General features: G+C 38.1%; 1 protein-coding gene across 1 annotated transcript in view; it reads left to right on the top strand.

Annotated features, from left to right (window-relative positions):
- galnt18b (UDP-N-acetyl-alpha-D-galactosamine:polypeptide N-acetylgalactosaminyltransferase 18b) overlaps positions 1 to 27,942 on the top strand; it is a 122,930-nt gene that overhangs the window by 74,003 nt on the left and 20,985 nt on the right. The window contains exons 4-9 of the mRNA XM_051900638.1: positions 1,658 to 1,841; positions 3,531 to 3,728; positions 3,944 to 4,058; positions 18,583 to 18,768; positions 25,447 to 25,584; positions 26,883 to 26,978. Of these exons, the coding sequence (XP_051756598.1) occupies positions 1,658 to 1,841; positions 3,531 to 3,728; positions 3,944 to 4,058; positions 18,583 to 18,768; positions 25,447 to 25,584; positions 26,883 to 26,978 (917 nt within the window). The remainder of the gene's footprint in view (positions 1 to 1,657; positions 1,842 to 3,530; positions 3,729 to 3,943; positions 4,059 to 18,582; positions 18,769 to 25,446; positions 25,585 to 26,882; positions 26,979 to 27,942) is intronic.

The raw sequence follows: 27,942 nt of genomic DNA, 5'->3' as shown, positions 1-27,942 counted from the left end.
CAGCGTCGACGTTCCTATTCGAAAAGGAAATTACAGTTAACCAATTAACAGGTTTTACTGTAGCAATTTTAAGAGCTTTTTTTCTGTAAATTGCCATAGCAGGACTGATGTCATGACTTATAGTTATAAGAATTTGCTAGTGAAGGGTTTGGGGGACTGTGCCAAAAATAAATAAATAAATAAAATTAAACAAAATAAATCCTGCCATGTGCAGAAACTAATTTTCTACTCAAAGAGTTGGTGAGCCATTTCACTATATTACGCCTTTAAAAGGTTTTAAAAAACCTTTGTGTTCCGCTGGGCTGTGTCTGGATGTGTTTTAGTTTTTGAAGTCTTTGTGTTCATTTATTTGTTTTAACAGCAACAGATAATTGAGTTGGTGTAATTAATTTTCTCCCTGTCCTGTGGCTACACCATCTGCAAAATCATCAAACAAGTTTGTCATGCAAACTTAATAGAAAGTCAATTTAGCCTCAGCAAACAGGGAATAAGAAGATTAGGCTGTCGACTGGGTAAACTACACAAACTCTTACCAAAAAGTAACGTGGTGGTGGTACCATGATACAGTGATGCTGTCAGGTGCATTACCATGATTTTGTTATTTATTTATTTTATTTTTTTTAATGTATAGTACTAAATGATTACCTTATTCACATACTTGGTAATGCCAATGCACATATTCAAATGTACAAAATAAATGAATAAATAAAATCTGGTGTCATTGGAAGTTTCTCACATAGATTGATATCTCACGAATGTTATATCTAGAGGAATACATTTGATAGTAGATTAATTGCGGTCTGTACACAAGCAATTTATGACATACAGTAATGAATACATTGTATGGAATGTGAAAGTGTCTGTCTTTATCCCGTCGCTTCAAGATCTCACCCTCTCTTCTACTAGTTTCTTCTCTGAGAGTGAGAAAAAGGTGAAATTAAAAATAAATCAGAGGAATTCAATTTAACAGTGAAGCGTAACACATGAGAGGACCAAAATGAAAACTTAATGACACTACGTCTTGGTTTGCATTATATATTCATGTGAGGCACCTTCATTTTGACTTTTTGCCAGATTGTTAAAGTTTTATCAATATCGTAGATGTTAGTAGCATTGACATAGTGAAATATTGACAAAATATATGACAAAAAAATATTAAGCAGCATTGGTAATAATAAGAACCATTATTATGAGCACCAGTAATATAATAATAATAATAATAATAATAATAATAATAATTGTATTAATTAATACTTAATTAAATAATAATAATTGGTCACCAGATCATTTATTTTGTTTATACCTATGTACATACAGTACATTGTTTAGATACTGAAGGGAGCGAAGTCAGGTGTGATGAACATTGTATGTTGTATTTTTTGGCGTTAGAGCAAAGCATTTCACTCAAGCATCACATTCAGTTCCACATCCTGCTTCAGAACCGCTTCTCTGTTAAAGTGAACAAGATTGGCAGACCCATGAGTCCATATTTACACACACACACACACACACACACACACACACACACACACACACACAGAAACAACATCCTCTTTGCTGTGACCAGGGATAATGAGGACAGTCCTCCAGGAGGCATTGTAATGTTACAGCTCTTCCTCTCTCTATCTGTCTTTCTTTGTCTCTCTCTTCCTCCCAGATGACTTAAAGGAGAAATTACAGGACTTTGTGAAGGAGACCAACGCCAAGCAGCCCGGTTTCATTAAAATGGTGCGGCACAGTAAGCAGGAGGGGCTGATCCGCTCACGTGTGAGTGGCTGGAGAGCTGCCTCTGCCCCTGTGGTGGCCCTGTTTGACGCCCACGTAGAGTTCAACACTGGCTGGTGGGTGATATGAGAACTATTCCTAGTGCTTCATGGACAGTCTGTAATTACTGCTTCTTTCAATTGAAATGGTCTAAAGCATCAGTGTTCTTGTTCATGTACTGACAGGCATTTTTCATGAAAAGGTTTGAAAAGAAATCCAGCCTATCCAATCTTAAAGCTAAATTTTTCTCTTATCTTCATGTTGTTCCAAACCTGTATGAGTTTCTTTCTTCTGTGGAACAAAAAAAAAAAAAAAAAAGGAATATTTGAATGTTCACTCTGCTGTTTTCCATAGAGCAAAGGCAAACAGGCCAGGTCAAGATCCAGAAAGCACAAAATGCACCATAAGTAGTTCAAATGATTTCTGTACTATACATGTACGTATATATATATATATATATATATATATATATATAATGTGTGTGTGTGTGTGTCAGTGCTCATAATGTTATATTATATGTGTATGTGTGTGTATATATATATATATATATATATATATATATATATATGTGTGTGTAACATTATGAGCACTGACAGGTGAAGTGAATAACACTGATTATCTCTTCATCATGGCACCTGTTAGTGGGTGGGATATATTAGGCAGCAAGTGAACATTTTGTCCTCAAAGTTGATGTGTTAGAAGAAGGAAAATGGGCAAGCGTAAGGATTTGAGCGAGTTTGAAAAGGGCCAAATTGTGATGGCTAGACGACTGGGTCAGAGCATCTCCAAAACTGCAACTCTTGTGGGGTGTTCCCGGTCTGCAGTGGTCAGTATCTATCAAAAGTGCTCCAAGGAAGGAACAGTGGTGAACAGGGTCATGGGCGGCCAAGGCTCATTGATGGTCCGTGTGGTCCGATCCAACAGACAAGCTACTGTAGATCAAATTGCTCAAGAATTTAATGCTGGTTCTGATAGAAAGGTGTCAGAATACACAGTGCATCGCAGTTTGTTGCGTATGGGGCTGCATAGACGCAGACCAGTCAGGGTGCCCATGCTGACCCCTGTCCACCGCCGAAAGAGCCAACAGTGGGCACGTGATCATCAGAACTGGACCACGGAGCAATGGAAGAAGGTGGCCTGGTCTGATGAATCACGTTTTCTTTTACATCACGTGGATGGCCGGGTGTGTGTCCGTCGCTTACCTGGGGAACATATGGCACCAGGATGCACTATGGGAAGAAGGCAAGGTGATGAAGGCAGTGTGATGCTTTGGGCAATGTTCTGCTGGGAAACCTTGGATCCTGCCATTCATGTGGAAACATAGCTTTCAAATTTCATTCACACTTCATTTTCAATTGTGGCGACACATCAAGAACAATTCTTTTAACTATCCTGGTTCTTTAAGAACATAGATCATCATCATCAAAAGAATTTCTGGATCTTACAGTTGGCACACCATGGTTTTGCTCATAACAATCTGACCCAGATATGTCAGTGCAATTTGAATAACACCCAGAATTTTTCTGCCTTTAATCAGCTTTGATGTGATTTTAAAGCTGTACTGTACTGCTCAATTTGCATCTCTCTAGAAGAATCAGTCCTAAAATAGTACTGAGGACGAACTGACTGAATAGGCTCTGTTTGTTATTTAATCGTGTTGAGAACACACTGCCTATTCAGGCTCACATTTTATACTTTTATATATTTATTTATTTTGGAACAAAGCGTGTTCACTGGGTGGTAAATGATTTTATTGTTGTCTACAGGGCAGAGCCTATTCTCCAAAGGATCAAAGAAGATAGAACCAGAATTATATCCCCATCTTTTGACAATATCAAATATGACACATTTGAGATTGAGGAGTACCCACTCTCTGCTCAGGGCTTTGACTGGGAACTGTGGTGCCGGTATCTGAACCCACCAAAATCCTGGTGGAACTTGAACAACAGCACTGCTCCAATCAGGTATTTTGTTCAATAAATTTTGAAATGCACATCCATCTATCTATGTATGTATCTATCTATCTATCTATCTATCTATCTATCTATCTGAATGCACATTTATTTATTTATTTATTTATTTATTTATTTGGAATGCCCATTTGTTTATTTATTTAATTGTTTAATTTGGCTGATATAAATATATTCAATGAATTTTATTATGTAATGTAAATCTCTAGGAGTCCTGCCCTGATTGGCTGCTTTGTGGTGGACAGGCAGTACTTCGCAGAGATCGGTCTGCTGGATGAAGGCATGGAGATTTACGGAGGAGAGAACGTGGAGCTGGGTGTGAGGGTGAGAAACTATATCATTCTGTACAGGCTATGGGGTAATGAAGATAATGGATTCAATCTTGAAGGATTAATGACTCTAATGGCCCTCCTTTCTTGGCAGGATAGTTCAAGTTGGCACCATTTACTGCATCCCTTGTCAAAACTCATTCTTTTGATCGGGTTGTAATTGTTATGCATAAAATGCTTAAAATAGTTTCAGATGAAGTATAGCAAGACAAGCCACTGCATGAACTTAGGGCTGCTACTAACAATTATTTTTTCTGTCAATTAATCTATTGATTTTTTTTTTTTTAATCTAAAGATTATTTTCCCCTGATTTTGGTTAACTAACCAATACATGATAACCATAACATCTGCCATTCATTTTTCAATGTTTTTTTCCAAAGAAATTCCAGTTACTTTTATATTTAATCATTTAGCAGACACTTTTATCCAGAGTGACAATAGAAGCAATCAAACCAACAATAGGGCAACAATACAAAAAGAAATAAAAAGAAATAGAATAGTAAGTGTTAGTATTAATGGTTCGAGTGTTGATAAAAAAGATGCATCTTAAGCCATTTCTTGAAAATGGCCAAAGACTCAGCTGCTCAGGTTGAGTTTCCACCAGCAAGGAAACAGTGAAGGTAAAGGTCCGTGAAAGTGATTTTGTGCCTCTTTGGGATGGCACCACGAGGTGCCTTTCACTTGCAGAACGCGAGCTTATAAGTCTGCAGTAGTGAGTTTAGGTAGTGTTGCAGAGCCAGTGGTTGTTCTGCAGGCAAACATCAATGCCTTGAATTTGATGTGAGCGGCTATTGGCAACCAGTGCAAATTGATGAAGAGAAGCATGACGTGCGCCCTCTTTGGCACATTAAAGACCACTCTCGCTGCTGCGTTCTGGATCAGTTGCAGAGGTTTGACAGTACATGCTGGAAGGCCTGCCAAGAGATCATTACAATAGTCCAGTCTGGATAGAACAAGAGCTTGGACAAGGAGTTATGTAGCATGCTCTGTTAGGAAGGGCCTGATCTTCATAATGTTGTATAAGGCAGGACCGGGCAGTTCTAGCAATAAAGTTTAACTGATCATCAATCACAACTCCAAGGTTCCTGGCTGTCCTGGAGGGAATTATGGTTGACGAACCTAGCTGATTGGAGAAGTTGTGATGAAGTGTTGGGTTGGCCGAGACCACAAGCAGTTCTGTCTTAGCAAGGTTGAGTTGAAGGTGGTGGTCCTTCATCCAGCCAGAAATGTCTGTCAAGCAGGCTGAGATGTGAGCAGCTATCATCTGGCTAGAATTAGAGGTAGAGTTGTGTGTCATCAGCATAGCATTGATAGGAAAAGCCATTTTTCTGAATGACAGATCCTAGTGATGACATGTAGATAGAAAAGAGAAGTGGTCCAAGCACTGAGCCCTGAGGCACTCCAATAGCTAGGTGTTGCGACTTAGACACCTCACCCCTCCACGACACTCTGAAGGACCTACCTGTGAGGTAAGACTTGAACCACTGGAGTGCGGTTCCTGAGATGCCCTTCATCATGAGGGTTGACAGGAGAATCTGGTGGTTAAGGGTAGGGACACACCAAACCGACACCAAAGAACGAGCATTGATAAAAGCCAACTGTGTTGTCACCTCACGTCGCCTGTGCCGGGGCAAAAAAACTGCACGTGAACACACCGAGAGAACTACAGCCGACTGTCGGTCAGCACATGCATTCTCCGCCTGCGTGAAGTACCGTCGCAAGGCCTGTGCCAAGTGTGCGACCGCACAGGGCCACACGCCAAAGTAAAGTGACAGCTGATGTGATGATGTAAAGCCAATAGCTAAAGTTCATGTTTTTGTTCTTCGAAATACTATAATAGTTAAAAGACATAGCTAAAAGTGAGAATATGTGTTTCGTGACTGTATTATTCTGCTTGTTAAAAATGTATTATGCAGTAACTTACAATATTGCTCTGAGCGTGTGTGTGCATGATTCACGCGCATATGTCAGTCAGTGTGGCATCACACGTCAAGTTCGTAGAGAGCTTTATTGAGTCCATTTTAAATTCTGATTTTGGCCGCTTCTGAAATGGGTCAAACCATAGATATTACCTGATAAATTCAAGTAATTACGCTAGAAATCCACGCTCATTCAAGGATGTGCATTTTATTGCATGGACATGGACGCCTGCAGGATTTCATCTGATGTTATGCACAAAGGGTTTTTTATTAAACACTAAAAAGTTAAATAAGCATATATAGCCTATTACGCACCTTTCTGACCGTCAGTGAGAGCAACGATACCGCAGAGCGAGTGTAGATTATATATCTAGACATTTAAAAATCCAAAAATTTCAAAAGGCAATGAAATTGTCAGACATTAATTTAGCGCATGTTCACAGAGGAAAACAATTGAAAAACAGCGCTAATTGTTCTCTCGATACGTATGTTTGTTTTACTGACTGAGAAATCACTTCAGATGATTTAGTAAAAGAGCAGTGCAAACAAATGCGAGTGGATTCAGACCATTTTGCAAAAACGTTTGACCAATTCATAATTTAGAACATAATTTAAACGTCAAAAATATTGTGAGCTGTTACACGACTATTAAACTGAATATATGAAGCGAAGCAAACTTTTTTTCTTAAATATCCACAACACAAACAACAAATTGTTTGTCATTACAGCAACAGTGGACCCCCGTTTTGATTCCCATTTTCTGAGCAGAATGAAACATTATCTCTTGCGGTACAGCTCTATATTTTGTATCATCCATTCATAATTTTGTTTTAACACAAAACCAGGTCTCTGCTGATAAAAGCAGCCCCACAGCATGAAAACTACCACTTTCTCTGAAGGTATGGTGTTTTCTGAGGTGTTAGATTTGAGCAGTGTTAGATTTGCACTGCACATTTGCTTCACATTTTTCTTTTTTCGGTCCCCTTCTCCCATACAGGCCAGTGTTATACAGATTTCCTGATATGGTCGACTGCTGCACCTTTACTCTGTTTTCAGATACTGAACTCTCAAAGCGAACATTGTCCTTTATGTGGCGGCTCTCACAAGTCTCCTGCTGTTCCTGCAAGGAGTTTCGTAGGGCAACCTTTTCTAGGCAGTGTCTGGGTGGTTTGATTCAGCTTCCATTTCTTTATAATTGAACCAGCATTGCCTGCTGGGACATTACACACACTTCAGTATTGTTTTCCTTACTTATGCATTTGTTTTACTTCATGTCTAACTTCACAGAATAACTCTTTAGTATTCATTTCAGAGATGCCCTTCAAACTCACAACCTGAATAATGACTCATTATGAACTGTAAACCCCAATGTCCTTTGGGGTTTTAGCTAGAAAATGTGGTGGTTTTTAATTGAATTGAGTGTTTGAGAATTTAGTTTTAATCTGCGGGACACATGGGGCTGAATACATATTTCAGTTCATTTTCATAAAGAATATTTTGTAGCATAAAATAGTATCTTTAAATTTCAGTTGCTGTGCTAGAAAGAAAAATATCAATGTCAGTGTTGGATTTGTAATTTAGTAAAATTGATTAAGGGTCTGTAAATCTTTTATTCTCACCAAGGTTGCATTTATTTGATCAAAACTACAGTAAAACAGTAATATTGTAAAATATTACAATTTGAAATAACTGTTGTCATATTATAATTTATTCCTGTGATACAAAGCTAAATTTTCAGCATCATTACTCCAATCTTAAGTGTCACATGATCCTTCAGAAATAATTCTAATATGCTGATTTGTTGTCATCAACTATTACTGGTGCTCAATTAATAATAATGGATCTTATTATTTTTTGCTGATTCATATTTTTATGCAAACTGTGATATTTTTGATGAATATAAAGTTCAAAAGAACAGCATTTATTTGAAATAGAAATATTTTGTAACATTGTAAATGTCTTTACTGTCACTTTTGATTAATTTAATAGCTGAATATAAAAAAAAAACATACCCCAAACTTTTCAATGATAGTGTATGCAGTTTCCACAAAAATATTAAGCAGCACAAATGTTTTCAACATTCGTAATAATAAGAAATGTTTGAGCAGTAAATCAGTGTATTAAAATGATTTCTGAAGGATCATGTGACACTGAAGACTGGATTAATGATGCTGAAAATTAAGCTTTGCATCACTAGAATAGATGACATTTTAAAATATATTCAAAAAGAAAACATCCCCTTGTAAAATGTAATAATATTTCACAATATTACTTTACCCTGCTGTATTTTTGTACCTTGCAGCCGTGGAAAACATAAGGGACTTCTTTCAAAAGCTTTAAAGAATCCTAATTACTCCAAACTTTTGACCTGTAGTGTATGACAGTCACACTTCTGACCCTGTTTGCTTTCCTTTCCTGCCGGTTTATTCGCAAATGTCTCTTCCTCCATCCCAGCACATTAATAAATGTGTCGTACCTGAGCAAAGAGCCATTATAATCCCTGAAGGAAGCCAGTAATAACCTTCAAGTGTTCTGTGACCCCAAAAAGTATGTAGACACTTAAAAAATGTATTAGTGACATTGGGCATTGCTGATGACAAAATAAAAATACACATATATACTGTGTATAATATATCAAATTCAAAGACTAGAGGGCAAACTTGCTGTCCCTACCTGTCCTCTCCGTGAGTCAGCACAGCCTTAAAATGGCTTGACTTTCGACGCTGTGACCACCCTCTCCAAGCACAGTGAAATATAATCATCAATCACGCTAAAGGAGAGAGTCCCTCCCTGGCAATTTTCCCTCAGTGAATGGCATGCTTTTAAGATTTTTATTCTTGATAATGGGCCACTGATTGCTCTTCTCTGAAAGCATGCACAATTTTCTCAGAGACATACTTTTTCACTGTCCCTCGCTGGTTTGTGAATAAATGGAAAGTGAATCATCTGATTGCACCAGAAGGCACATGGAGACACAGTGTGCTAAATTTGTTCATGTCTGTTTATACCAGATTATGGTAAAAGCAATGAAAAGACAGGCTGCTGAGAGAAGGCAGAGGTGCTTTAGTCAGATTAGAGGCACTACTACCTTTTACCTCACTTTACCCACAATTCCCAGTAGGTTTCATCTGTCTGCAGTATATTACAGCAGCACTATGCCGACAATAAGATGGTGAGTTATGTGTCTGCAGATTAAAGTCTCAAGAGAGAAGACAATTTTCAAATCTACACATATCAGAGATCACTGTTTTAAATAAAAATAGGAGAGTGTGTTTGTTGTTCTATATAGAGGTAGATATACTATGTCCTCAATCAGCGTTAAATTGTAAGTGGGTGAAAAGCAAATGAATCACATGTCTGAAGCCTTCTGAGGTGATAAATGGAGATTAGAGTGTTGTGTGATAAAGCTCATCAAGCATTTATGCAATATGCAGATGGAGTCTTCTCATACACTGAATCACTAGAAAAAATAAAGGACATTATGTGGAACATGTAAGCGAATTATAGTGTACCAGAGATAAAATAAATAGGCCATGGAGAGATTTGATGGTTCAGTATAAAACATTCAAAATGACTATTGTGGCCCAGAAGCATTAACTGAGTGGTCAATAAATGTCATATTTCAGGTCATATCCCCCCATTATAGTTTGTATAAAGAAATTAACCTATTTTAGGACCATAAAGATTAGTTTTTAATAATGTGGTTTTCATGACAGCTAAGCACATTTCACCCCAAATTCTCATTTCTGTAAAGAGAAAAAAAAATAAAAAAATATTTATCCAAATATAATTTCTTATTTTGTCCTTTCATTATAGAGTGAAATACACTGATCAGGCATAACATTATGACCACCTTCCTAATATTGTGTCCGTCCCCCTTTTGCTGCCAAATCAGCCGACCCGTCGAGGAATGGACTCCACTAGACCCCTGAAGGTGTGCTGTGGTATCTGGCACCAAGATGTTAGCAGCAGAAACTTTAAGTCCTGTAAGCTGCAAGGTGGAGCCTCCAAGGGTCGGACATGTTTGTTCAGCACATCCCACAGATGCTCGATTGGATTGAGATCTGGGGAATTTGGAGGCCAAGTCAACATCTCAAACTCGTTGTTGTGCTCCTCAAACTATTCTTTGCTTTGTGGCAGGGCGCATTATCCTGCTGAAAGAGGCCACAGCCACCTGGGAATACCGTTTCCATGAAAGGGTGTACATGGTCTGCAACAATGCTTAGGTAGGTGGTACGTGTCAAAGTAACATCCACATGGATGGCAGGACCCAAGGTTTCCCAGCAGAACATTGCCCAAAGCATCACACTGACTCCACCGGCTTGCCTTCTTCCCATAGTGCATCCTGGTGCCATGTGTTCCCCAGGTAAGCGACGCACACGCACTCAGCCATCCATGTGATGTAAAAGAAAACGTGATTCATCAGACCAGACCACCTTCTTCCTTTGCTCCGTGGTCCAATTCTGATGCTCGTGTGCCCACTGTTGGCGCTTTTGGCGGTGGACAGGGGTCAGCATGGGCACCCTGACTGGTCTGCAGCTATGCAGCCCCATACGCAACAAACTGCGATGCACTGTGTATTCTGACACCTTTCTATCTGAACCAGCATTAACTTCTTGAACATTTGATCTACAGTAGCTCGTCTGTTGGATCGGACCACACGGGCCAGCCTTCGCTTCCCACGTGCATCAATGAGCCTCGGCCGCCCATGACCCTGTCGCCGGTTCACCACTGTTGGATCACTTTTGATAGATACTGACCACTGCAGACCGGGAACACCCCACAAGAGCTGCAGTTTTGGAGATGCTCTGACCCAGTCGTCTAGCCATCACAATTTGGTCCTTGTCAAACTCGCTCAAATCCTTACGCTTGCCCATTTTTCCTGCTTCTAACACATCAACTTTGAGGACAAAATGTTCACTTGCTGCCTAATATATCCCACCCACTAACAGGTGCCGTGATGAAGAGATAGTCAGTGTTATTCACTTCACCTGTCAGTGCTCATAATGTTATGCCTGATCGGTGTATGACTTGGACACTTTTTATGGTTTTGTGGGATTGATCTTCCATTATACAACAGTTCAGGTGCTCCAGATTGATTGATTCGAGGGGTTGATATTTAGTGTTTTTTCTCTGATTGTGTCCCGCCACTTGCCCGTGTTCACCGTGTTTTAGACCAGGGTAGTGGAGTAAAATAGAAGTAACATTTACATTTATTCTTCATTTAGTTCTGCTATACCTGGATTCTACTACTCTGCTCATGAATCACTGTTTGCTCACTAAAGTAAATCAAACTCTGTCGATTCATTCATAATATCAGAGAACATTTCTGCACTTTGCTATGTAAACTCATAGCATGTTTTGTACATAATCTCCTTTGGGATGGCATTGAGATAAAGGATAAAGGAAAATGAGATCATGTTGCAGGTATTTTTGCAGTAGGCCAAGGTCTGAAGGGCATCGAGCAGCATTGTGTGAGGGCTCTTTCCGTCCTTCTGTATCCAAAGGGAATGAGGCTTTGCTGATGGAGCACCTCAGAAGTTGAAACAGATGGCCTTTTCTAGTCTGGAATAGAACATAGCTACCGTTAGCTACAATAAAGAGTCACGTCAGCACATCAACGGGCTAGTGCTGTTGGAGCGTAATTAATTAATGTTGTTTTACATACATTCCCATTTCCTGTTGGTTTTACTCTGTGAACTATAGCTCAGATTTTCAGTTGTGGATTGTTGACTTGCTGCGCAGTTCACTATGGAACACTAAACATAGCAAGGTGACAGAAACTCTGAGGGGATATTTATAGACATGTCATCCTTGCGAGTCTTTTTCATTTGAGGTTTGCATGGTTGCAAATTAGATACAAAAATACTTTGTGCAAAGCATGCGCAGCATCACAGTATGTTGGCGTTATCTGTAGCGTCAATGCCAGATTTCTCTGTTTTTGTTTCTAAGACTTGACTGAATGATAGTCTTAGAAATCAGTTTTTTATTTATTTATTTATTTATTTATTTTTTATGTAAAACCCTAATAGAGAATACAAGGTATTATAAAACCAAGTAGAGGTAAAAACTCTGTAAGTTTCTAATCTATAAGGTTCTGTATAACAACATTAAGGTTCTATTTAGCACCAAAAAGGGTTCTGCTTTTGTTACAAGCCGAAAAACCTAATCTGGTACCTTTTAGGAACTTTTCTGGTCTCACTTTATATTAGGTGTCTTGTTAGGTGATTGAAGATGTAAGGGTCAACAGTGTAATTATAGATTTCGATTGTACTTATAAAAAATGCCTGCGTGTAATTACAGCTGTAATTCATTTCTGTTATTACATGCAGGTATTTTTTATAAGTACAATGTAAATACATGCATGTACACAATAAGTGAATTGTATCATATTATTTATTTAATTGGAAAGTTACTGTACACTGTAAACCCGAATAAGTTGGCAAAACTTAAAAATTTGAGGTAATCAGGTACATCTTTTTTTTTAGTTTAAAAATTCAGAATTTAAGTAAGCATACCTGGCAGCTTTCAATTTTTGTACTCAATTAAGTTAACTCATACATTTAGCTTAAAATTATCATGTAATCTCAACTTATATTTTTAGTAGTGGAAATTTAGCTAGCTATAACTAGCTAATCTAGCAAATGCTAATTGGTAACACAATGCTTTGATAACATTAGCATAGCATAGCAATTGCTGAGAGAGTACGGAAATATAGAACATTTATCATATAGCCAGGGCCGGCTGAAGTGCTGGGCAAACTGGGCAGTTGCCCAGGGTGCCAGACCACTAGAGGGTGCCGCACCATGACGAACACGATCGACAATGTCTTCGCCGGGAATTTGATGGACAGGCGATCTAACTAGTCATAACACTGAATCCACCGTTATGTCTGACAAAGCAGTCAGAGGAGTTAGTAAATTAACGTCGATGGACTTGAACTTGAAAAATGGTGTTCCGCAGTTGAAACAATATTCCTTCTGATGTTCATTCATGGTTATTTGATGCTATAACTTAACTAGTAGGAAGAGACAATCGGTTCACAAGCCGCTTGAACTGAGGCGCTACAGCAATCTGTCACAACACATTAAAGAGCCACAAAATGGTATTTGTTTAAATTTCTTTAAAAATTACAAAATTTGAAATTTGAGACTTTGTTTTATATTAAAAGTAACCTGCACTGTCTTGTCTGTCGATGTGTTGTCAGTGCCCTCTTTGCTCCGCGATGTATTTTTCACTCTGTGAGAACATGATGTGTGGCGTGAGAGTGGCATGACTTGTCGGACATAGCTATAGTAACTAAAGGGGTGGGTCTTTGCAAATGGTCAAATTGAGCACCAAATCTGTCACAAATTGGATTCCTCCAAGATAGCTGAAGAGTTCGCAGCAGCCAAAGCAAGAAATGTCCTCTTTTAAATTCTGAGTCAACTGTATTAATTCATTACACCTGTCCTAAGGCAACTGTAGGGGTCAATATGATAAATTGAAATTTTTTTATCTTAAAAATTTGAACGTGGGGGGCGGCATATTCCTATTTTGCCCAGAGCACTGGACTGTCTCCCCCCAGCTCTGCATATTGCCTCCCTGTTCTCAAACTAAGCTCATGCTTTCAGGTAAATTTAAGTTAGTCTAAATTCAACGAAACAAGTTCATAAAACTTAAAACAATGAAACAATTCATATTACATAAAATGTGTCAGTTTGTGAACTTAATTTGATTGAACTAATTTGTTTAATTTGAGTTTGCCCTACTCAAACCAATTAATTATTTTGAGCATTAGGGTTTACAGTATATAATAAGCAGGATAATGTACAGTCAAAAAGTCATAATCACAAAAATAAACCCTATTTTTTTATTTTTATTTTTTAAATAGTAGCCAATATTCAGTGTATACACTAATATTCTATTTCAGACATTGTCATTGTTTAATTAGCATCCTGCCACTCTTGCTCCCAAACATCTCTCTGTGATGTGGACTGAGTGCACTCCACGGAAACGGAGCACTCTTGAACAAATGTTTGCACCGGGAAATGAATGACATTCGGGTTCATATGAACCGGTGTACTCTCCAATCAGTGTCATCACAGCAGAGCAAATTCAAGCATTTGGATGATCATTTGGGAAGTAAATGTTAGCACATTAGAGTTTAAAAAAAAACAGCGAGACAAAGTTTAGGACTGACAAAGCGGCAGGGATGCTCTAGTTTCGGGGAACCGTGAGTGTCCGTAGGAGGATTGGCAGGCAGAAAAGAGGAATAAAAGCAGGCGGTCACACATTCACACATATACACGCACATACTTGAGAAACAGACATTTTTAAACCACCCACTACTCAGTTCAGTGCGCATGTTACTCACAGTAAAGCAGCGACTGTCAAACATAGAGTCTGACAAGGGTAAATTATACAGGAGTAAATATCAGGGCAGTGCGACTGCTAATGCACGCTATGGTCAACAACGACAATAAACCATGACAACAGCAATTCCACCCACGCCGAGAATCTTTTCTTTCAATTTAACAACTGCCGCTTAAGTATATGCTAGTAAGTGCTTTTAATTGCACCGTTCTGATCTGGGAAACCATCCAAGCCAGTTGTCCTTGGACCTTTGCTTTCAGACGTCCCCAAGGGAGTGGATTTTATGTTCTGCGTGCTGTTTCCATGTCTGCATGTCATTGGTGTGCCATTGTCATAGAAACTGCTGATTTTATTGAAGGACTACCCATAATTGACTCCCCTTCTTCAAAACCAGGCCTAATTGTGTTTCTGCTTGTAACTGTAGCCTGGTGTGGCTTTAGATTTGAACTGACCCATTCAAGCACCTCATAGAGCCACTTACCAAAGCTCTATACACACAGGTCCTCTCACAAACAAGAGTGATTGGCATGTGTGCTTGACCGAATCTCCTGTTCTCTTAACTGTGTGTTCACACTGACAGTGATTAAATGGCTGGAGGTCACAGATTTTCTGTGCTGCTGGCTGCTAGTAGGCGTTCACACTCGATCGCTGTATCCGAGCAACTCCCACTATCACAACTGCTCATTTGCATACACTACCAGTCAAATGTTTTGGAATCATCACCATTTTTTTCTATATTTTTGAAAGAAGTCCCTTATGCTTACCAATGCTGCATTTATTTAGACAAATATACAGTAAAAATTTGAATATTGTGAAATATAATTACAATTTAAAAGAGCTGTTTTTGCTGCTTACTATTTTGTGGAAAACATTATACATTAATTTTATGAAACTCAGGATTCTGTGATGAATATAATGTTAAAAAGAACAGCATTAGTTGAATTATTAGTTGAAATCTTTTGTAACATTAAAAATGCCTTTACTGTCACTTTTGATCAGTTTAATGCAGGGCTCGTCAACTGGCGCGGGCCAAATCCGGCCCATGGCACCCCAGTCTCCCTCCTCCTCTTTTCCTGGTGGTTCGGCTAAATTTGGTTAAATATGTGGCCACAGTGGCGCCTGCAGCTGTACGTCTATATAGGCACTGTTACCATGCACGCTCTTCCGACTGACCTGAGAAACGTTTTCCGTGCGAATATTTCAGCAGTTATTATATGTGTTCCGTATTTCTGTCAACTGAACCAGCTATCATTCGTGAATTAATCATGCTTTTGTCTCGGTTCTTTCTTTTCCGTGAATTGGCCAAACGCGCTCGCATAACGATCTGAAACGATTTGGATTCATTCGGACCGCTCTGTCACTGAATTATCTGTAGTTGTTTCTCAGTCAGTAACAACAAATACAGAACAAATAGCTCTGTTTTCAGGTGTTTCACTAGTTTACTTTGAGCTGTCCTTTTAAAAGTTAAAGGGATTTCCCTTTTCCTTGTTCTGACTCACTCATAAAGACAAACAATTCAAACATACAAAAGCAGCCCTCTAATACAAGCTTTAAGTGAAATACAGCCTAAATATAAAGTTATGAAAATTAATTTTCCCCTAACCTAAATCGTTTTGCTCTGGAACAAGTAATAGATTAATAAGAGCAAAGATTGGCCATTTGATATACCCTAAATGAATTATATCACATATTTAACCACTATCTACATAAGAGCCAGCAGCAAATGAAGGACTGGTCGAGATGAAGCTGTTCTCTGCGGGTACATGAGTGCTAGATGGTCACTGACGGCCTGGAGCTCACATCTGCGAAAGCAACTAAACAAATTGTAAAATAGGCACTATGGTTATATATGAGTCACATATTTGAGCTCTAAATAACTATATTCTCACCTAAAAAACTCTTAAAACTACATTTCGTGACACAACAACAGTAGTAGTTTTAAAAAATATGGTGGATTTGCTTGACTGCCATGACAGTCGCTGCAAGCGAAGTGATACAAACAGTTCCAGTGCTGATACTGGGGGAATATCGCACAGCTCTCAGCCAATCAGATTCAAGAACCAGAAAGAACAGAATTGTAACAATATTTCACAATATTACAGTTTTTATTGTATTTTTGATCAAATAAATGTAGCCTTGTTGAGACTATAAGAGACTTATTTCAAAACATTAAAAAATCTTAATTATTCCAAACTTTTGACCTGTAGTGCAAATTGTTCAACTTTTTTGAATCTCCAACAGCCAACTTTCATTGAAAATGAGTGACTTCATGTGGCTTTGTCACTTCAATTCGCTGTCAGTGTGAACGCCCCTTTAAGAGTGAGCAATAAATTGATAGGGAGACGGTTTGAGGTATGAAGACAGCTCCATCTTCCTCCCCACAGTGAGAGCAGAGTGTACCTGCTGGACTGAAGAGTATATCGAGCGTCCTTGATAGCTTCTCCTGCTCAGCCTCATAATACACTCAACACAATCGTGATATCTTTCCTCTGGCTTCAAAGTGAAGTCCTGACCTCTCAAATTGTAATATTTTTCTTCAGACTATGGTTGTTGAAAATTGGCTGACCATAACAATGACTTCAAAATGCAGTTCTAATCTTGAAAGAGTGATGGAAATTTTGTCTACATATAGATAGTAGTTAGGGTGCATTTTCTATTGTTGCTGAAAGAGCTTTTTGCCCTATGCAGCTTTTTAATTTTTTAAATAGAAAACAACATAGCTTGTCACCAGTGTATTGTTGTGTTTGGACATTGGTCTGTGGTTTGGATACTGCCATGCTTTTTAAATAAATTATTAAGACTTCATTGGTCAACCAACCTTTTCAAATAAGTTTGCTGGTGAATAACACAGGCTGTAATTCACACTGGTCTTTTCATCAATACATACAGTATAGTTATATTTCAATACTTACCTGGCTGCCTATTGAGGTACCATTTTGCCATTGAGGTGCCATTCCCTTTTTTAACTTTAGTTAGTGTGTAATGTTGCTGTTTGAGCATAAACAACATCAAGTTATGATGCTCATAGTTCAATGCAAAGGGAGATATTTTTTTTTTTAAAGAATTCTCTGTTTAAGGACTACAAAAAATGGCTGGTAGGGACTACAACAAGCTTTTTCCCATGATGGTGACATCACTAACCTTAAAATTTACATAAACCCCGCACCCGAGAACTTATATTACATCTTGTAAAAGGGGTGTTATAGGCCCCCTTTAATAATCTTTAGTCATGCTTTAAAGAAGTGCACTTATTTTGATGTATTAACTAACATACTAAAGCACATGTAAAGTACCTGATTATAATTTTAACTGGAGTGTCATTCGATATTATAGTTAAAGTTATTTTAAATGTACTAAATTGCAACTTCATTACAAATATATGTAAATACATGACAAAAATTTTGATAGAAATTACATTATAGTATATTTTATTTTACTATAAGTGATTGGCAGTACACTTTATCCATTTAAGAAGTAATGAAATTACACAAAAAGATGTACTTAAGTCTTTCTTAAACGTGGGTCAAGAAAGAAGCTCAGATAATTGAATTCAAACTATACCACATTTTCATCTGATTGCAATTAACATGCAATTACTGTATGTATCTGAAAAGTTTACATTCAGTTTTTTTTTTTTTTTTTCTTTTTAAACTATGCCAAAGTGTACACACTTCTTTTATTCAGCACTAAGAAATATTGAAACATTTGTTCAATCTTAATACAAATTGACTATTTAAGCAGTATTTGTTTGTGTGCTCTGACAGGCTGATGGTTAGCTTAGCAACATGCCAACTCTAAACTCTGTTGTAACTGTGGTTCACGTCTCCCATGTGCTTCACATGTGGAGATCTACTTGAATTCTGCACAGAGTTGCTGTCTGTGTAGAGTGTTTCAAATCAGTCACTTATGAGTTGCCATCTGTGTTAGGATACAGCCATAGAAGATAGCGGCCTCACTCGGTTTGTGAGTGTGCACATGCAAGGACACATGCACTATCATTTCCCCTTGAGATGAATCAGTATTTTAAATGTATCCTATTTACTGCACTTGCCATAAATTACATTCCCTTTCAGGGTCTCATGGGGGTCTTGGTGTCCTTAAGACATCCAAATGAGCTTTATTCTTAAAGACACAAGTGTTCCGCAAGATACAAAGCTTCTGCACTTTGCCAAGAATTGTGCCTGTTCTATTTCTCAGCATGAAAATGTATTTTTATTTAGACTCTTTGTGTTTTTGTGTTTGTAGGTGTGGCAGTGTGGAGGAAGTGTTGAGGTGTTGCCCTGTGCCCGTATCGCCCATATCGAGCGCGCCCACAAACCCTACACGGAGGATCTTACTGCCCACGTGCGCAGAAATGCTCTGAGAGTGGCTGAAGTGTGGATGGATGAGTTTAAAAGCCACGTCTATATGGCCTGGAACATTCCACAAGAGGTGAGATCTATGTCAGCTACATACCGATAGAAATTCTGCTTTTATCCAGCACGTCTTATAAATGAGGAAAACACATTCACCCAAACGAGACAGTAACACAAGAAAAGCTGCAATACAAGTTCCAAAACTTACAAAAGATGTAGGGTTTTTATATTGAAGTCTCAAATGAGTATTGCTTATATTGTAATTAATATGTGTCAGTAAAGTTAAATCAGTTGCTCATGGATAGTGCTGTGGATATTTTTTATTTATTTATTTATTTATTTTTTTAAATATAACACACTTAATATATTCCACCGTCAAGGAACTGTGAATGTGAATGTTCTGGAAATTGATTTTGTGCCTCATTGTAATGGTAGCACAAGCACCGCTCACTCACAGACCCCAGCAGTCTCAGAGGAAGCATAGACGTGGCAAAGGAGGTGTATGTGGGTGGGTGCAGATTATATATGGCTTGAATCTGATGTGGGTAGATACTGGCAGCCAGTGTAGCGAGACAAAGGAGGTGGGTAGGGAGACCTTTTGTGTTCATTGAAGTCTAGGTGTGCTGCAGCATTCTGGATCATTGTAGGGTAACTGCATGCTGGAAGGCCAGACAACAGGCTGTTGCAGTAGTCCAATCTTCAGATGACAGGAGTTTATTTCCTTGATTTCATACACTCTAAAAAATACTGGGCTAAAAACAACCCAAGTTGGATTGAAAATGGACAAACCCAGTGAATGGGTTGTTTTAACCCAGTGGTTGGGTTAAATGTTTGCCCAACCTGCTGGGTAGTTTTATTTAACTTAACTTTTGCTTAAAGATTACTTTATTGCTTGCTTAAAATGAACCCAAAGTATGTTGGAAATTATCATTTATTAATATGTTTAATTGCTTATTAATAAATCTCTAATAAATCCTTTTGCTTATTTTTGTTGAATTTTAATTTCCATCCTATTTTGGGTTCATTTTAAGCCAGCCATACAGTAATTTTTAAACAATAGTTGGGTTAAATAAAACTGCCCAGCACGTTGGGCAAACCCAATCACTGGGTTAAAACAACCCAATCTCTGGGTTTGTCCATTTTCAACCCAACTTTTGTTGTTTTTAACCCAGCATGTTTAGAGTGTAAGATTATCCTTATCAATTAAAGATTCATATTTGTAAAAAAAAAAAAAAAAAAAAAAAAAAAAAAAAAAAAACGCTGTTGTAGTATAAATGAACAGTCTAAATGAATGAAAAGATTTTGGTTTTTAGGTGAAAATGGTGTCCACTAACACAGGAAACTGAACTGGAAACAGTTTGGTTTGCAAAACCAAACAAGAACACAACTCAAACAAAAACTCAAACCAAGATCCAGTGTAACACTGAGCTTGACCAGAACATTTTTCTGAAAGTCTGATACACCGTTTTATAAACGGTATATCTAATTATATACTACTTATATTACACATTTTTTTTTTTTTTTTTCCAAGTTACAGGGCCCTATCATACACCCGGCGCAATGCGACTCCAGGCGTTTCGGCCCGACGCAGTTTTCATTTTCACGTCCAGCGCCACGTTGTTTAAACAGCAAATGCACTTGCACACATTTGTTCGCCCACTTGGTCTGAAAACGAGGTGTATTCAGGTGCATTGTTGGCATGTTGCTATTTTGAGGCAACTGAAATTTACTGCGCCACTGACTTTAGACCAGGTTTTTGTTGGTCAATGGCGCAGTCGTTTTCAGTTGCCTCAAAGTAGCAACATGCCAACAATGCACCTGAACACACCTCGTTTTCAGACCTTTTTTTTTTTTGTTGGTTATATAAAAGGCGCGTTTGTAATATGCACCAATAGGCGGGTGCACAACATGCATACACTCTACACACAGGGACGTGCAGCAGCACACAAACATTTTTAAATATTAAAAATAAAAGGATTCCTCTCTGGAGAAGCGTTCAGTCTTTCCACTTGCAATTTCCGCCATGTATATAGCGAATCCGCCATGGTGCAAGTGCATCTGGCTTTTAAAGGGAATGGGAGATGACACTCTGATTGGTTTATTGAACGTTACAACCAAAACACACCCATGACTCATTAAGAGACTAGGTACAACCCTTCTGGACCATGCACCTGGTGCGCCAATCATTTTTTTCCCCCCGTCGTTAAACTAGCAAAAGAGGATTTGGACATGCCCAAAGTGCACCTGCGCCATGCACTTCAGACCATGTGCTTAGATCGTTAAAATAGGGCCCACAGAGTTAAAAATGTGCCACAGAACAGGAGTGGCCCATAAACACTCCGTTTCCGTTGTTGGAAATAAAAATGACGCCAGTACAATACAGTTATACATATCTTGAATAAATGCAAAGTAGATCTAATTATAAAGCCTGTAGAAAAGTGATTAGAATGCATAGAGAAATACAGTTGTTATTGTCTATTAAACAACCATTACCTCATTTATAGTTCTCCAGCCCTCAGCTCTGCTTCCAACCATATGTTACAGTGCTCCATTTATTTAGGGAGCTTTGGCCCTGCTCGTGCATTTATCAGCTAGACAGCAATTAAGATCTGGTGAAAGCGGAAGGCGTCGTGAGATTGCAGCAGATTCCCAGACCCAAGCTGAATGTTGAGAGGAGGAAAAGGAGAATGGGAAGTGACTGGAACAAAGACATGACTCTAGAGTGCTGAGCAACATGAACTGAGATGTTCATTTCTATTTCAGTTCCAGTGGTATATGGAGTCCAGTGCTACATTTTCATAAATCACTGCAATAATATATGGCAAATCAACCTGATTCTATATCTCCAGTCCAATAATCTCCTTCAATGTTAAACAGTAGAGCACTTGTGCTATATTATGGATATAATCATGTAATTCATGTTATGCAGTGCCTTTTGAACTCTGAAAAAAATGAATATACCTACAATCTCAGAAAAAAAAAAGGTTCTATGTACAAACCTAGGACTCAATTTTATGCCAAGAAGGCTCTATATAAGGAGAAATGTCTGAAATGATGAATAATACTTTCATATTTAACCAGTTATTTCAATTTTTTTCAAGTGATTAAAGTATGTTTACAAGCTGTTTAATTCATAAAACAAAATGAATTTATTAAAACTAAATCCATAAAATGATCCCATGATGGGAACCCCTAAAAGGTTCTATATATAAAGCACTTGACAGAACCTTTTAAGATTCTAACCTTTTCTTTTGAGAGTGTATGTTGTAATTTAAGGGAGAATTTCTATATTATTTTCAGCCACTTTCAGCCAAATCTGATGTAACTTCCTGCAGAGTATTGTCATTAAAGGGACAGTCCACCTAAAAATGAAAATTCTGTCATCATTTGCTTACCCTCATGTCATTCCAAACCTGTATGCATTTCTGTCTTTAACTGAACACAAAATAATATTTATTGAAGAATGTTGATAACCAAACAGTTTCGGTTCCCATTGCTTTTTTTTTTTTTTTTTTTTGGTCCATAGAAGTCAATGGAAACCAAAACTTTCACAAACATTCTTCAAAATATGTTGTGCTTCATTTTTGAGTGGACTATCCCTTTAAAAAACTGGCTTTACTTAAATGACAAAAGATGCCACTGGAATAATCTATAAATTGATTACCAATTAAAGCGTTTTGTTTTGAAACATCTTGACTTCAGAAAAGAACAAAGTTCCAGGGACAGGACAAATTGGCAACATCTGCTCAAACCAAAAGTAATGAAATTATTTTAAATTATCCCTACATTCCCTTAATTATGATAAAAGACAACTAACTACTTCAGTTTTTACTGACACTTTAAGGACCGTTTCACACAGAACGTGTTTTTGCTGTTAAAAATGCGAGGCGCAGGTCAGTGGGATGAAAAAAAGCACAAGGTCTAGAGATGTGTTTTTAAAAAGTTTAACATGTTTTAACTTGAGCGCCCCATCCAGTGCGTGTTTACATTGAAAAACAATGGAAAAGTAACGCAGTGGAATGGAAAAACATGTCCTGTGTGAACGGCCCCTAACACATTCAGTTCAAAGGGCCTATTATTTAGTTTTCTTTTAACTGAATTTGTTAATGTGTTATTATTAGATTTGGCAGTTTGGATCAGGGTTATTATAGTTAACTATATAGACATATAAAAAAATGAATAAAAATGACAGCACAACAAAATTACTAAAACTTGAAAATCAAAACTATAAAAACAAAAACGAATTCAAACTATTACTAGAAACTATAATAGTATTTCAACACTAAAATGATGCTCAGCATGAATTTCAGCCACACAGAAACAACAGATTCCATAATTCTGCATCATTCTGGTTGGGAAATACATTTGAACAATATTTTAATGATCTAAGCACATGGTCTGAAGCACATGGCGCAGGTGCAGGTGCACGGCAAACCCGAATCCACTTTTGGTAGTTTAACGACAGAAAAAAATGGACCGGTGCGCCAGATGCATGGTCTAAAAGGATTGTACCTAATATTTTAATGAGTCATGGGTGTGTTTTGGGCGTAACATGCAATAAACCAATCAGAGTCTCATCTCCCATTCTCTTTAAAAGCCAAGTGCACTCACACCAGAGCGGATTGCTATTTACATGGCGGAATATAGACATCCTCAACCTGACGAGTCAATTTAAATACATGTATATTGCCACGATTGGTCAAATAATTAGCCAATTTCATTCGTCATTACTGCAAACAGGTAATTCTGATACATGCAATGACTCTCCATTATGACATGTAGGCATTTTTATCTTTATGTACACAATAATCTTTCACACTGTAATCCTTTTATTTTTAATATTTGGCATGTTTGTTTGCTGCTGCGTGTCTCTGTATGTGTAACAAGCAGAGTGTATGCGTATTGTGCACCTGCCTATAGGCGTATATTACTAATGCACCCTTTAAATAACAAAAAATAATTAAAAAAATACTGCGCCATTGACTTTAGACCAGGTTTTTATTGGTCAATGACGCAGTCGTTTTCTTTTGCCTTAAAATAGCAACACGCCAACAATGCACCTGAACACTCCTCGTTTTCAGACCAGCACGCCCATGGGCGAACAGATGGGCACAAGTGCATTTGCTATTTAAACAACGTGGTGCTGGACGTGAAAATGATAACTGTGTCAGGCTGAAACTAGCAAAAAACACTTGTGTCATGCCTGACGTTGCATTGCGCCTGGTGTTTGATAGGGTCTTAATCTTACAATACATGTTTAAAGTTGTTTTTGCCACTGTGCATTAGTCCTCACTAGTGTTCAAATATGATTGATGACATTTCAGTTAAATTTTACCTTACAAAGTGAACAAATGTTTTTTCTTGGGTTTGATTTATAAATTAAAACCATAAAAAGAGTCTTTCGCCATTATTTACTGTGTCTGTGCAGCAATCACCTCCAATCAGCTCTGATGGTTCCAATCAGTTTGTAGAAATGAATGCATACAGTGTTATGCGAAAGTTTGGGAACCCCTTGCAGAATCTGTGAAAATGTGAATAATTTTAACAAAATAAGAGAAATCATACAAAATGCATGTTATTTTTTATTTAGTACTGTCCTGAGTAAGATATTTTATATTAGGGAACTTCTTAATACTGTGTGTGGTTACCTGGACGATCTACGACTGTTTGTTTGTTGTGTGATGGTTGTTCATGAGTCCGTTGTTTGTTCTGAGCAGTTAAACTGAGCTCTGTTCTTCAGAAAAATCCTCCAGGTCCTGCAGATTATTCAGTTTTCAAGGATTTTTTGCATATTTGAACCCTTTCCAGCAGTGACTGAATGATTTTGAGATCCATCTTTTCACACTGGGGACAACTGAGGGACTCAAACACAACTATTACAAAAGGTTCAAACATTCACTGAGGCTCCAGAAGGAAACGCGGTGCATTGAGAGCCGGGGGGTGAAAACTTTTTGAATTTGAAGTTCAAGGTATATTGTACTTAATTTGTCTTCAGGGAAACATGTAAGTATCTTCTGTTGCTTCCGAAGGGCAATACTCAATGAAAAAATGATATTTCAACAAAAAAAGTAAAATTTGGACATCTGCATCCTGTTCAAAAGTTTTCACCCCCCGGCTCTTAATCCACCGCGTTTCCTTCTGGAGCATCAGTGAATGTTTGAACCTTTTTTATTAGTTGTTTTTGAGTCCCTCGGTTGTCCTCAGTGTGAAAAGATGGATCTCAAAATCATTCAGTCACTGCTGGAAAGGGTTCAAATATGCAAAAAATCCTTGAAAACTGAATAATCTGCAGGACCTGGAGATTTTTTCTGAAGAACAGAGCTCAGTTTAACTGCTCAGGACAAACAAGGGACTCATGAACAACCATCACAAAACAAAAAAACAGTCGTAGATCATCCAGGTAACCATACACAGTGTTAAGAATCAAGGGTTCCCAAACTTTTGAACGGGGCCATTTTAATAAATTCAGCTATTTTTTTGTCTTGTGGACTATATGTAAATATCTTTTATGTAAAATATCTTACTCAGGACAGTACTAAATAAAAAATATCATGCATTTTGTACAATCTCTCTTATTTTGTTAAAATTTTTCACATTTTCACAGATTCTGCAAGGGGTTCCCAAACTTTCGCATAACACTGTATATGAATGGGATGATAAAAATGTACCACATAGTAGGATTCGCGAGCTAGGGGACTAGCTAATGAAACCGAACCCAGTTCAACTCTACCTTTTTGTGTTTGTTTGTCATCAGGACTCAGGGATAGACATCGGTGACATCAAGGAAAGGAAAGCACTGAGGAAAAAACTGCAGTGCAAAACCTTCCGCTGGTATCTAGTGAACATTTACCCTGAGATGAGAATGTACACAGACACCATCGCATACGGAGTGGTGAGTATTTGTATTAAGTCCAGCGAAGCGGAAGCAATCGTAAATGCTCAGCACATAAAAAGAGCAAATAAAGAGTTCAAATACAGTGTATATTCTGTCCGATTGATTCATTTCCCAGCAGTGCAGATCAAATCGTGTTGTAATAAAAGCCTGAAAGTGAAAAGATTAGTCCAGTCAGAGCAGTGGCAGTTGCAAGACAGTTTCTCTCCACACGGCTAAAGCTTTAACCGTGGCTCCTGTGAGTGCTGAATAAGCCACAGCTCATTGTGAATGCCCAGATATTTTACCATTGAGGCTGGATTTGAGAGCAGCTCTTGCCACGTGCGACACCCACTCGCCGTTCCGTCCGAGGCGCCTGAAGAGGATTTTCCAATTTGTTTGACAAAATGATGCCTGCGAAATGCATTGTAGCGTGGCGCACCCATACTGTTTATATTAGCCATGCATGTCAAGTCCAAACAATTCATTCGCTTTTTATTTCCTATACTAGACAAAATAATAATGCACTTGACTCAGTACTGATGCAGAACCAGGCTGTCTGGTTGAGGTGTTCTTTCTGTGCTTGATTTCATCATATGTGTTTTCATAGGCGCAATTTAAAAGGAAGAAACTGTGGAAAATAGGTCAGCCTTATTGAAATGAATTCTGGGAGTAAAGGGCTCAGAAATAGCTCTCGCCCTCATTACTTTACTCTGAGTGACTGCATTTGATGAGCCTGTCAATCATGTTGGCTGGAAATTCAGCACACAGTGATAAAAGGCACAGCAGTATTCAGCTGAATCCAACGGAAAATGCCAAAACAGAGATAGGATCCACTGAAGTCCTCCGCCAGGAATTCCGTTGTCACTGATACAGCCATGTGTTTAAACATTATTTTCATTAGACGTAGCAGTTACAATACACTTTGAAGCCTATGGAGAAAAATTGTTTTTGAGGCTCTGCGTGAAATGATTTTACTAATAGGCTCTTTATACTCTGGAGGTAAAATCAGGTAAACAGAAGCGCAGCGAGTTCGAGTTATTTGTGGAAGGCGTGACAGTACACCTCTTTTACTTCGCCAAGGACTTCGGCTGGAATATAATTTAGATGATTCATGAGTGTGCATACACTTATGAAAATGAATTTTATAATTACAACCTGTAATTAGGAGGAGAATTACGATGCAAGTGAGAAAGAGCCTTGAGTTTTACCTGCTGTATGAGAAAAAGACATAGAGAGAGAGGGATGACAACAACAACAAAAAAATAATGACATGCTCTTGATTGTGTATTTAACCGTCAGTATCATTTTTCTCTTAGCTGAGAAACTCTTTGAAGACTGACTTGTGTCTCGACCAAGGGCCAGACACTGACAACATTCCCATCCTTTACCTCTGTCACGGGATGACACCTCAGGTGAGTGGCCTTTCTCGCTCTGTTCACATGCATCAGTGGAGTGGCTATGACATTGGTTTTCTTCTCTGTGGGTATTTTATTAGGGCTGCCAGTTTAATACATTTAGGACTAGATTTACTAACAGCCTCTTTTGTTGTCAGGATTTACTAAAGACGTGCAGTGAAAAATTAGCATGAAAAGGTTACTTTTGCAGCTGACCTTACTGCATATGTATTTGTAGGAGTTTCCCTTTCAAACGCAAAATTTATGGGATGAGATTTACTAAGGTTTGCGGTAGTCAATTTACTGGTATTCGCACCATTGTTTAACGCTGAGAAAAGCATGTCTTTACACACTTTGGGCTTGACATGGCTGTGTCTGATCTTTAATTTTCAGTAGATCACCCACAGAACTTTCCACTCCCACCAGCGCTTTCATGGGATTGCGGTCTCACCCTAATTTGCCCTGTTTAGTAAAGCCCTAAGTGTGGTTACTTACAAAACTAAATAAGTCATGATAAAAATGTACACCATTAATTATGACCCCTGATCTGTACATGAATCACTATTGACAAAATATTGCGTGTAAAGTCACTTTTTCTGATGTCTTTTAAATTATCTACTTGTCTGCCATGATTTTATTTATTTACATAAACATTACACATTGTTTCAAAGTGGCTTTACAGAAAATCATGATGTTAATGCATTATTGTAGAGCTGGTCGATAATATAATTTGCATTGCACAATGACACAAAGTTAAGATTTGCTATATAGTATAACGGTGTAACAGTACAAATATTCGTCCCGAATGATATAGTCATGAATACAGTCAGACAACGAATACAGTCAGTCACAGGCGATCCACACTCCAATCCAGAAGGGGGCGTGAGCGGTAATGCAACACTGTTTGCTAACCACCACAACAGGAAAAAGCGCAGAAGAAAAATAATAGATGATCTAAGCATATATATGTTTATGTGTAATC

The sequence above is a fragment of the Ctenopharyngodon idella genome, chromosome 7 (genome assembly GCF_019924925.1).
Source record: "Ctenopharyngodon idella isolate HZGC_01 chromosome 7, HZGC01, whole genome shotgun sequence".
Lineage (NCBI taxonomy): Eukaryota > Metazoa > Chordata > Actinopteri > Cypriniformes > Xenocyprididae > Ctenopharyngodon > Ctenopharyngodon idella.
The sequence above is the reverse complement of the archived record's forward strand: the minus strand, read 5'-3'. Positions and strand labels throughout refer to the sequence as shown.